This window comes from Corticium candelabrum, chromosome 13 (genome assembly GCF_963422355.1).
Source record: "Corticium candelabrum chromosome 13, ooCorCand1.1, whole genome shotgun sequence".
NCBI lineage: Eukaryota > Metazoa > Porifera > Homoscleromorpha > Homosclerophorida > Plakinidae > Corticium > Corticium candelabrum.
Window position 1 is genome coordinate 3,480,618 of NC_085097.1, and position 12,921 is coordinate 3,493,538.

Consider the following 12,921-nt stretch of genomic DNA (forward strand, 5'->3'; position numbering starts at 1 on the left):
TGTCCAAGTGAGGTGAAACTGTCACTAGCAAATATAAAGACAATATTTATCTAAGTTTGAATAGATGATCTTGCATCTGGTGCTGGATTGAGTTTACATCGCAGATCCCACCTACAACATAGAGTTCTCACATCCAGAGATCAATTAAATTTCGAGGAACATAAATATTTAACACTAGCGATGTGATCACATCCACACATTAACACCAGGCATAAGAATAAGCGCTTGCGCTCTAATTCAATTGCCCGTCCAACCGACCGGGCCGTCATACAATGATACTATTGTAAGCTTAATTAACGCATGCGCGCATCGGGAAAATCGGCCAATACAGGATCTGCGTAAGGGGATGTCCATTGCTGTATGACTTATTCAGAAAGAATTTAAACGTTTCCTGTAAACAACTCTCAACTGGCATTCTCTTCAAGTATGGTAAGAAAACCTTCCTTTTGCTAGACATAGAGGCACCTCTAGATAATGCGTAGATTTACAGACTGCACGAGCGCTAATAGCTTCGCGACGTCACGCGCCATGTGCATGCAGTACTGGTTGTTAGCTTACTAAAGCTACACGCTGAGTCACCAGCAAATGGAAACACCCCAATGTCTCGTGATTTTATCTATCGCATGATGGATGATCTCCATGCGGCAGTATTGGCGGGAACGACGTTTTCGCAAACGCATCGTCGGTTGTTCCTTCTCGCTATAGGCACCGTTTGACTACCCAGTATGAATTCAAAAGAGCAACCACTAAATAAATTTGTCAGAAACGAGTTGTACTAGACACGCCCACTTTTTTGATGTAGGTGTAACCTCTTTTTAGTAGCAGCTGGCCAGTAGCGTCGCTACGGATGGACCTGGGGAGACCACGGCCTTGCCAATAGTACAGTACAGGTGTAGCCTCTTACATGAGACAAGACCTCCTAAACGTTCAACCCTAGCAGATAGCCTCCTCCCTAACTTTGGAAGTACAGCGAAGCCCTTGACTAGTAGTATACGGACGCGCCTGTTCGTCTCGTACTTTCTTTTGACGCCTTCTTTGCATTTGTTATACTTGTTTTGACAATCGCAGTAGGTGCAATAAAAACTAGCCACAGCATCTACTCCTCTGTCCTGCAGTTTATCGTTTGGATATCAATTGCGACACTTTCTCGACGTAAGAGTGACAGCTACTCGTACACTCACTGTTCACGCAATCTTAAAACTGTTATTTTTGTAACAAGAGTTCAAGCATGACGTCACAAAGGATCGAGACGAGTGTTCACTCTACACAAGCTGCTGGCAATGTGTGCAGGATCCATGCTCCAGAAAATCCCAAAACGAGGATTCTACAGACATATGTGTCTGGTGCGACGACATACACAACCTGAGAAGTGGATACATTTCAAGTCAACAAGATAACCCATGTGGTCAGAAATCGAAAAAGTACACAAATCAGTGCATCAACAACAAATCATCAATTTTTCCACCAAGTAATTCTCTGATGGCAATTAGCCTTAAAATTGTAATTGATACTAATCTCAATTTTTTTACTAATTTATAGAAAGCTTTAGACCAATGATGCTTACATTGTTCACATTGAAAATCTGAGGTTGACACGTTAATATTAATTCTTATATTATGATGTTATTAGTGTTGTTTGGTTATACTAGAGACGACATTTCGGGAATGATACAAACAGTACCCGGAATTCAAAACTTCGACGTGTCGATCGGTCTCTGTAAATCCCTGGAGAGAGCAAGGATGTTACAGACGTGTGGACAGCACACGCCAATTGAAGTGATCGAGAGTGACACCTGGCTGACTACGCCCATGCCGGACAGACCGGACCGCGCGAATTTTTTTTTGGGACGAGGTTACGACTTAGCCGCTGGAGCGAAAGTGGTCTGTTAGTACGAGGCTCGCAGCGCAGCTTTGATTCTCGGTAGTCAATGGACATGTTACAACCGCGATATTGACGTAAACGAACTGCTCCCTTTTTGCGCATCTTTCGAGCAGTAACCTGCACTGTTTATTTAAAGGGGGCCCCAGTTTTGAACGTCACGTCGGCTGAACGTGGTTTTCTCGGCACAAATCGACTTCAAATATATTGGACGGCAGGTAACGTGATTTATAATCTAGAAATGATTATAATGATTACTGGGTTTTGCGGTTAAACAAATCTATTTGTTTTGAGATCTTTTTTGAGTGCATGTATTGCCTGGATTGAATTGTGCGGCAATATTTACACTGTTGCATACACTGCATACATCAAATTGTGTACTAGTTATTGCAAATCTATTTTATGTGTGCAATTATATAATATGCAATTACTAATTAAAAGTGCAAATTGACTTAATTAAGTATTTAGCCAACTTACTTCTATTTCACAGTACCAAAGTGCAAAGTATTCAGCTAACTTAATTAATTTTATTTCACAACTACTAGTACCAAAAGATTTCTTAGAAGATAAACACACACACACACACACACACACACACACACACACACACACACACACACACACACACACACACACACACACACACACACACACACACAACTAGGTTGATACTTACAGGTGTATACATTGGATATGCCTTTTGCCAATTGACATTATCATATTTGAAACTACACACTATGGCACACTATAGCATTGGTTGTTATATGGTTGGTGACATGAATGACAGTTATATAATTAGTGTGCTGTGTGTGTGTGTGTGTGTGTGTGTGTGTGTGTGTGTGTGTGTGTGTGTGTGTGTGTGTGTGTGTGTGTGTGTGTGTGTGTGTGTGCATACGTGTGTATTTGAACAACAAATATTTGTATATAGATATCAACAGTTAGATTTGTTGTTGTGCCAGTGCACAGCAGAGTTTTACTAGCGATATTAGAGATAATAAGAAGTAATTGTGTTATGCTGCTTTGTGACATAATATAATACTTTTTGACATTAACATGTACGAAGCAAGAAAGATGACAGCTGTCTGTTTTGTTGATTTCAATAAACTATTGATGACAAGTGCATGTATACTTGTGATTTTGGTTTTGTTTGTTTATTGTTCCTTTGTTTGTTGTAATGTGACGTATCTATGTACAGTGACTGGGGTCAAAAGTTTAAACCACTTTATCTGTACATTACTTTTGCACTCTCATAAACAAGATACTTTTTTACAAGTTTCAGCTCATTCATAATTTAGTACACTAGTGAGCTAGTTTACTAACTTGATTTTGTATTACAAATGTTAATAGTCTTTACTGGCAAATGCAACGTGTAGACAACACGAGAGAGTCACTTGGAAAAGGCAAAGCTGTGAAGAATGGAGAGATGTCGCTAGGAGTGTGGGACAGCGTATGCAGTACATATGATGGAGCCATGCAACTCTCTTATTCCTATCAATGGAAATACAAATGGTTGGCAATTCTTGAGAAACAATTGTGCTATATGTTGCTGAGAAAAATGTCCAACATTTCTTTATATAGAGCCAAGATCATTTAGTCTGCATGGGAATCAACAAAATCATTGTCTCAACTGCATGGCCAGCACAAAGCCCTATCTTAAATTCTGTTTGTCCGTACGTCCTACTGTCAACTGTCTGTTTGCCTGTCTGCAGCCTTTCTGTTTGTCTTTCCATATATTTTCCTAAATGAAGTTAGAAAGTTTGAAACAATATAAAAGCAAGCAAGGCTAAGTACAGTCACACTGTCCAACAGCTAAATACAACTTGCAGATTAAGCAAAGTAAAGGGACATAAATGTCCTTGTCTGTCTGTCTGTCTGTCTCAATACATATATTTTCCATTTAAATCAAACATTTACATCTGTCTGTCTGTCTGTCTGTCTGTCTGTTTTCATTGACTGTATAAGTCAATCAACATAGTGACTGTATAAATAGATCAATATTGACTGTATATATCAATTCATATCGACTATATAAAATTAATCAATAATGACTGTATAAATCAATCAATAATGACTGTATAAATCAATCAATATTGACTGTATGTATCAATCAATATAATGACTGTGAAATCAGTCAGTATTGATTGATTTATACATTCAAACTGATTGATATACACAGTCAATATTGGTTGATTTATGCAGTCAATATTGATTGATTTATAGTCATTATGGTGATTAATTTATACAGTCAATATTGATTAATTTTATATAGTCAATACAGTCAATATTGATTGATTTATGCAGTCAATACTGAGTAATATGTACAGTCAATATTGATTTATTTATACAGTCAATATTGATTAGTATATACAGTCAGTATTGATTGATTTATACAGTCAATATTGAGTAATATATACAGTCAATATTGATTTATTTATACAGTCAATATTGATTTATTTATACAGTCAATATTGAGAGATATATACAGTCAATAATGGTTCTACGTTAATTAGTACATACATACATCCATACGAGCAAATGAATTTGGTACATGTACCTGTTTGTCTGTCAATTTATGCTGTTGATCTAGCAAAGCCTGTAACTGTGTGTGTGTGTGTGTGTGTGTGTGTGTGTGTGTGTGTGTGTGTGTGTGCGCGCGCACGCTCACATGTGTCGTTGCATGCTTGCGTGTGCATGAATAGTGTAGAGTAGTGTAATGTAGATACACATATAGAGAGATATGCTAAGTAGCTGTACACAAACAGACACACAGACACATGGTCTTGGACAGAGAAAATAAACACGCACATGCACATCACACACACACGTGTGTGTGTGTGTGTGTGTGTGTGTGTGTGTGTGTGTGTGTGTGTGTGTGTGGTGTGTATGTGTGTGTGTGTGTGTGTGTGTGTGTGTGTGTGTGTGTGTGTGTGTGTGTGTGTGTGTGTGTGTGTGTGTGTGTGTGTGTGTGTGTGTGTGTATACCTGTGACGGTGTCTATAGATCTGGGTTATGGTTATGTGTGCAGGTGCATATCCTTGCATGTTTATGTGTATAGTATTGCTATGTTTACTGGTGTAGTAATATATATATATATATATATATATATATATATATATATATATATATATATATATATATACATATATATATACCTATATGTAACATGACATTTGTGCAAACAAACAGTACTGGATCATCATGCCATGAATTCTTCGACTACTGTATCAGGTTAATGTCTTTCAGTGAGACTTGTTCTCTGTATAGCCATTGTCAACGTGGGTTTTAGTCTTCTAGGTGACCGCATCAACCAAACATCGATCTATGGATACCATGCATCTCAAGAGAGAGTTTCTGTCTACAGTTTGCAGCCGAAGCTGCCCTATCTATAGTAATTCTTTTTCTTCCTGGCAGCTTTCTGAAATGGAACAAAGTACAGGAGTATGGCATACTGTAGCAGACCTCGTACTGAAGTCTATGACCCATCATTACTACACATATAATGCGAATTTTTTGAACGACATATATATAGAAGCAGAGGAATCTATGTTTTAGATATGTGAATCTGAATCTGAGTTGTCTTTCTTGGGACAGAAATTAAAAGATCTTGGGCAAACAAATTGAAGTCTCTGTGTAAAGCATATACGTGCAATAGATGCAATATACTGTACATACGTAACCAGCTTGTTCAGATCGAGTCTAGGCTAGCATTGTGAATGTCTATTTGTTGATTCTGAAGTTTGTTGAAATCAGCTAGAAACAATCGCAATTCGTGTGGTTTACGTGCACTAATTTGCAGAAAGGCGAACTGTTCAATTGAGTTACTACAAAGTCAAAAGCCGCACGTGCCGATAACGTGCACGTGCTTTGTCCGCATGCGTAGCACGTTTTGCACCTGTGGCGGTAAGAACTGTAGTACTTTTATTAAATTTACATATGGAAATTATTTTAGACATCTTAACAACTTTCACCTTACAGTAGATGGAAAAGGAATTGGAATTCGTTGAAATTGTAGACGTTGATGAACCACTGGCTGATCGTGATTCTCATGACATCTGTGAGGGTCACTTAAACACAAAGTGTTTGGAAGGCAGTAGTTGGCTCGTTGACGAGGTTGGTATACATTGAAGTAGTATTTCTTACTTGCACGGTACACCTAAAGCCTACAGTCACGTGCCACATTTGTCACGTGCCACGTTGGTAACTTCTGATATATTTGTGAAGTTATTAATTTTAATAAGATAGCTAGAAGTCATTAAGTTAATTAAGCATAGAATTGCTTCATTTTCTGGCTGTCCTGAAATATTTTAATCTATAAACACCATCTGCAAGTAATCGAAGCCATTCAAGATGACCGCGTTCAATACACAAGCATTTCATCGAATTTATCTTTTGTCTTATCTCAATCAAGTTAATAAAGCATGCAATTTCCTGTCCTTCACAAATTATATACGTTTCAGTTCTAGCCTATTCCCAAAGGACTTACATGTATTCATACTTCACAGCTGGTCATCTGATCATCAGCCTGCACGTGAACTAAAATTATTCTCTACATCAAACTATGATGGCTTGGTTGTCAAGAGCCTTATGTTGGCTCTCCACTACCTTCATTCACATCCTTACTCCATCACGTATACTCCCAAACAGAATACCTTGTTGTAGTTGTTGTAGTATAGGACTCAATGTCCCTGGTTAGAGTTCAACTGCATATCTCCTACCACAACTACTAAGACAGCGAAGTCATGTCAAGCATCACTTCACTACGTATGAGTGGCCATAAAACTACTTGTATTAAAGTGTTCGTCAGCATCAGCTATATCTAACAACTTCAGAATGATGTTTTAGTAGTTTTATTCCTGGTTTGCAACATGAGACCCAGATCAACAGCTGTTCTATTCCAACTAGATGGCAAGACACACACACACACACACACACACACACACACACACACACACACACACACACACACACACACACACACACACACACACACACACACACACACACACACACACACCAAATGAGCTCTCATGCATAAACTACAACTCCAAATGTTCAGCATGATGGACGAATCTCTCTTATTTGTAAAATAGTAATTGTGTTTTAATGAGCTGTTAAATTTCATATTGACATTGTAGGTTATTGAAAGCTACTTGTATCTATTGAAGAACAGCACTCTTGACCACTCAAATTCGGTAATACACATAAACACTGCTTATCAAGGATATACTAATTTACTTACTGTAAGTGTAACAGTTCTTATGTGACTAGATTGACACATGTTTTTTGAATTGTTCACAACTTGGAATAGACTGCAGACTCTAGACTAAGATTCTTGTCAACAGCTAATTAGTTCGACTCTATGCCTTGCCACATGCCAGGCACTGACTTTTCAAAAAACAGCAATCTATGGCAAACAGAAGCTGCAACACACACAAAGACTTTAAAGACAATAGCAAGATAAATCATTGAGTGTTTTTACAAAAATAGTACGTGTCAGCATCATACTTGCATGTATCTGGTTTGCCTTAATTAAACAAGATCAACAGAAGTCTGAGTACTCAGCAAATTTAGTGTCTGTTCAGTATATCCCTTAGAAACACCAGCTTACATAATTAAGATTTTCGTTGACACTGAGGTGTTGGAGTTTTTCATCCTCACCTGTGGACCAAAATATTTTATGTATTATAAAATTAATAGCAACTTATTTAATTGACTAGGTGTCACTTGTAGCCAGTGATACAGATAACAAGTGAACTGCTCCATCATATAGTGAAATTGCAACAAGTCACATTAGTTAAGTTGAAACTATGAAATTACATATGTAAATGCACACAAAAAGTTAGCATATTGTACTATTCATTTGATATGTCATTGACTTCTCTCTCAGATTACTGTTAATTAAATAGCTGTGGCTTAATAAATTGCTAATCTTTAATAAATACATTGTAGTGATAAACTGTCTGCTCAAGTGTGTCTATGTGTACCTGTGGCACACAATCAAAATTACCATATAGTATGAATTAAATTGAAACAAACCACAGGAAAATATTTGAGTAACCATCAGTATTGCTTGCATTCAGCTATGACTTGGTTTGCTGTATCAGAATGTTGTAAGTAAAATCTATCATTGATGTAATACTTAGCAAAATTGTGGTGCAAGAATGCATACTATATATAAACTCCTGTTACAGATTCAAATTGTTGACAGTCTGTTTATGGAGAAACTCCGTGTCTGTGGATACGACGGGGTGAAGACTTGGAAAAAGGTAACAAATTATACAGAAAAAGAGCCAAGTTCAACAGACAAACTACAAACTGCCATTGATCTTGTAGAAATGGACAGTGTTACAAGAAGACATAATTCTTTTTGTCATCAATGTTAAATCCTCACATTGGTCATTAATGGTAAGAGCTACTTGAATCTCACATAAAGGTAAAATGGCTTATTTCGAATTGGCAACTACTAGCTTGGAGAACCAAAGACAAAAGTGATGACTTACTATGACTCGCTTGGTAGAGATGGCACCAAGCCGTTTCATCAATTAAGGTAGGGAGACTAGTCTGATGTTTCATTAGATTCATATACCTGCTATGTTATACGCACACACAAGAAACTGCTAGATACCTAGAACTAGATGGTCATTTCTACAACACCAAATATACCCAAACTCACATTTACAAATCCGACTAATGACACAAATTCTAATAATGGAAAAGATGAATCCCATTGATTACCCAAAAAACAACATTTCACCCATTCTGTATCACTATACAACCAATGACTAATATACAGATACATGCAACTGATGCACTACTGAAACAAATTTAGGTAGTCATAATAAACTCAGGCATTGCTATTGTTCATAGAGAGTTCCTGCTGAAACGATTTAATAGTATTGGATGGCAACTTCAGTATCCAGAAGTAAGACTGCACTGCACTATAAATGTGCTAATAGTAATATGCACTACATTGTTGATTTAGAACATACCACAGCAAGAAAACAGCTATGACTGTGGTGTCTTTGTCTGCGAGTATGCCCGCTGTTTGATTCTGCACAAACCAATGAAATTTTCACAGGTCCATTGCAATGGTTTCAAAGTGCCCACTACATACTGTTCCATGAACAATGGAATTTTGCATTTAGGATCATATGCCACATATAAGAGAAAGGATAGCAACTGAGTTGCAGTCTGGGGTCCTGCTACCTGCTGAATCAGCAACAGGCAACAGTGCCACTGATGCACAAGTACACAAGGTACCTTCACAAGACCAGCCTGCTTTCACAAGTAAGAAGTGTACCAAAGACATATGGGAAATAACAGAGCTGTCTAATGTCACTGAATCATCGTGGGAAAGATTGCCAAAATTTCTACAACTTGTTTTACCCAAAGGTTACACTTACATGATAGAGCACATAGAAAGCGTACATTCCCGGGATTTCATAGGAGCCCAAACTGAACCTTTCAATGCACAGATTCGAACAAGTGTTACATGTAGAGATGAAGCACAAAGCTGGCTAAAGTCAATGATGGATCATAGCCAATGCACGTATAGAGTTACCAGGACATACAAGCCAACAATGAAGCGCTTGCTCTTTAGAGTAGATATGCATTGCCAACACCAGCAGAAGGCACTTTCAACCAAACAGCTGGCTTTAAAATCTTCCCATACAACAAAAAAGGGTCTTGCCTCTGAGCTTCGAAAAAAGAAAACTAACTGTCCATCAACTCTGATTATGACTGTTGAGAATTCCACCAAGAAACTGTTCAGAAAGTGTCACAATCAATCAAAAGTTCTCCATCCAACTTTTGTCAAGCTACTGTTTGACCACAACCACCCCATACATAGTGCACACTCGCTCAGCTTTCGCTCAATAGCACAACAGACCAAAGACATTTTCTTTGATCTATTTCGCTCAGGACATTCTGCAGCAACTGCATGGCATACATACGAATCAAAACTACTCTTAACTTCCCTCAATAAAACATCAATGCAGCGTGAATTGGCAGACAGGGCAATCAATCCTTCTAGGCAAGATGTATGTAGACTTTACGATACGTGGAGAAGAGCTGAAATGGGGCCTGATGATGGGAAGGCCATGATTGACCAACTACAGGAAGAAATTGACAGGTTTAATGAGCAATACTCACAATTTGGAGGCAAGGCAGAAATGCAACCCTTTCAAGCAGCAACATACCCAAAAAGTGATAATGACAGCGATGACAGCAACACTGAAGCAGAAAAGAGTAGTAGTAAACTGCCACCTCCCAAAAAGAAAAAAAAGCTGAGAGAGGCAAATCAACCACTGATTATAGCCATTTGTACCCAACTAATGGCAAGAGCTCATGAAATAGTACAACAATCAAGCGAAATCGTGTTCTGTGATTCCACCTCTACATTAGATCGGTTTGGAAATTCTATGTTTATTATTTCGACAACCCATGCTTGCTGTTCAATTCCACTAGGTGTAATGATCGTGTCTGACGAAAAGCAAGAAACTATCAAAGAGGGGCTTGAAATGTTGAAAAGAGTTTTGCCTACCTCTGCATTCTATGGTCGGGGTGTACATGTGGGTCCTGCATTATTTATGACAGATGACAGCACTGCTGAACGAGAGGCTCTTCAATCTAGCTGGAAACCATCCCGACTCCTCTTATGCATATTCCATTTCCTACAAAGAAGATGGACGTGGTTACACGATGGAAAGAACAGAATTCCTCAAAAAGATCGTCTGTACTTGATAAAGATGATTAAAGGTCTGGTATACTCGAAGTCAGAAAATGAGCTAAATGGCCTGTATACTAAGCTTCAAAACGATCACATTTCTATTCGGTACCCACCTTTCCTTCAACACATTAAGTCACTCTGGCCGAGAAGGCGTGAATGGGCTATATGCTACAGGCATGCTGATCTCACTAGAGGTAACCACACCAATAATTACGCCGAAGCAGGCATCAAGATTGTAAAGGATCTGGTCTTCAGCAGAATAAAGGCATACAATTTGACTCAAATGTTTGCCTTTATTACAGAGTCAATGGAACTATACTATCAGAGAAAGTTACTCAATGTCTCAAACAGTAGAATGGATCACTTTGTTGCCACCAAATTTCTGGGTCAGGGTGCTGAGACAGTTCAACATTGTGCCATTGAAAGTCTTGGCGATAGCATCTTCCGTGTAAAAAGCAGAAAACGCTTAACTGAGTTTGATGATGACAGTTATGTTGTGGACATGCACATTGGAACTTGCAGCTGCAAGAGAGGGCAAAATGGCTCTCCATGTGCCCATCAGGCAGCAGTTGTGTCCAAATACAAAATAGATAGTGTTAACTGCTTTCCGTCACTAAATGCATCAGCTAGGCATCGAATTGCTAAATTGGCAATAGGCGAAAAAGCCAAATCTGATATAAATTTCTACGCTTCTCTTCATCAAGAAACATACGACAATGCTGATAATGACTCAAATCTGTCCGACTCACATGATTTAAGCAGATTAAGGGCAAAATTTCTGCTACATACAGACGATCAGGACACCAATCTAAAGTGCAATGACCTAAACGAAGACTCGGACGTCCAATCTACAACAAACTCATTGGCATCAGCATCTCAAGAACTCAAATCCAAACTCAGAGCAATTACAACTGATATGATTGAAAAATTAGATTCTGAAGATCAGCAGTTCAGAGATGCTGTGCAAAAATTTGTCATGCGATATGAAAGTCTTCAAGGCCCCAGATCTATTGCCCGACTGTCTAGCGCACTACATCAGTTTGGATGGATATTTGGCGGTCATTCCATACGTCGCCATGGTGTCTTCATTCAAAGAGGGAAACGAATTCCAGTGCAAGCAACCTCAGCTGGAAGACGGAAGTATGGATCCAAGAGCAAAACAAAAACCACAGCAGGACGTCCCATAAGTTCTATGCTCGTCAAGTCCAAAGAAAATGTTACACAAAGCCGCTATGTAATTCCACTAAGAAAGCCCAATCAAAATCAAGGCAAAAGGCCTCACTCTTTGAAATTAAGTATACAGAAAGGCTGCCAGAATGCTGGGAAGTGGTAACAATAGTCATAACAGAGACATATAAAATAACGATGTTGACAATTGAACAGCAGGTCAACCTAAGATGATTTAGTTGATAAATATTTGACATAGCCAGCAGTACTGTTACATTATCATTGATGTTGCCATCTATCACTTCGTTTATCTATCACTTTGTTTTTAATTCTTGCAGTTATGTAAACACTGTATTTCTGAAACAAGATGTGTGTGCCGTAACATTTCTCAACGTGTGATTATGGATAACCATCAGTTAGCTGCAGATTTTTTGCACTAAACCAGAAGCTCTTCTGTATTCTCCTCAAAGTGTAATAAGCTATGCCCTTGTATATACTGTCTGCTACATACAGTCTGCTATAAAATGTATTATGTCATTTGCTCAGTTCAGAATAAGTGTACAATACCATCTAAATAGTTTTTTGTGAAATGAGTAAGTTATTAGAAAATGTGTCACCAGTATATTCTCTGCACCTAGATACATGCATTTCCTGCACATTTAATATTTAATTGCTCATTCTAGTTGTTGCAAATGCAACTATTAGAACTGTTCATAAAGTGCAGAACAAAGAAACAGATGGATTTACTCTTGTATAACCAGTTATCCCAAAGGTATAATTACATACATACATACATACATATATACATACATATATACATACATATATACATACATATATACATACATATATACATACATACATATCTTTTTGTTACAAGGGCCCTTAGGGCCTAGGTTACTACAGATGCTAAGTACTTGCCATGATACTTTCTATGATACTACCATACAATCAAAACACTATCAGTAGTCACTTTCTATATGTCACTTCTTCTTTGCTGCTTGGACAGAACTGAGGCAATTGTATGTTAGTTCCTTGCTCAAGGAAACTTATGTATGTGCCCCTTCCGCATTTGAACTCTGACCCAAAGGTCCCGGATGTTGCCAATCTTCAATTGCACACTCTAACCAATTAAGCCACATACATACA

General features: G+C 38.1%; 1 protein-coding gene and 1 long non-coding RNA gene across 2 annotated transcripts in view; one reads left to right on the forward strand and one right to left on the reverse strand.

The window, feature by feature from the left end:
- Positions 1 to 7,541: 7,541 nt before the first annotated feature.
- Positions 7,542 to 11,938, forward strand: LOC134188516 (uncharacterized). The gene is made up of 4 exons (XM_062656677.1): positions 7,542 to 8,424; positions 8,745 to 8,799; positions 8,860 to 8,955; positions 9,023 to 11,938. Exons 1-4 carry the CDS (start codon positions 8,369 to 8,371, stop codon positions 11,936 to 11,938), a joined length of 3,123 nt encoding a protein of 1,040 aa, XP_062512661.1. The 5' UTR covers positions 7,542 to 8,368.
- A 368-nt stretch (positions 11,939 to 12,306) lies between these two features.
- Positions 12,307 to 12,921, reverse strand: part of LOC134188677 (uncharacterized) — a 2,739-nt gene continuing 2,124 nt past the window's right edge. Inside the window, exon 3 of the long non-coding RNA XR_009971376.1 lies at positions 12,307 to 12,895. This is a non-coding gene — a long non-coding RNA (uncharacterized LOC134188677). The remainder of the gene's footprint in view (positions 12,896 to 12,921) is intronic.

Excerpts from the sequence above, each read along its gene's own strand:
- LOC134188516 (XM_062656677.1), top strand. The coding sequence starts at position 8,369 with ATGACTTACTATGACTCGCTTGGTAGAGATGGCACCAAGCCGTTTCAT. Across the intron at positions 8,800-8,859 it reads GGCAACTTCAGTATCCAGAA|AACATACCACAGCAAGAAAA; the intron begins GTAAGACTGCAC and ends TTGTTGATTTAG. Across the intron at positions 8,956-9,022 it reads AACCAATGAAATTTTCACAG|GATCATATGCCACATATAAG; the intron begins GTCCATTGCAAT and ends TTTTGCATTTAG.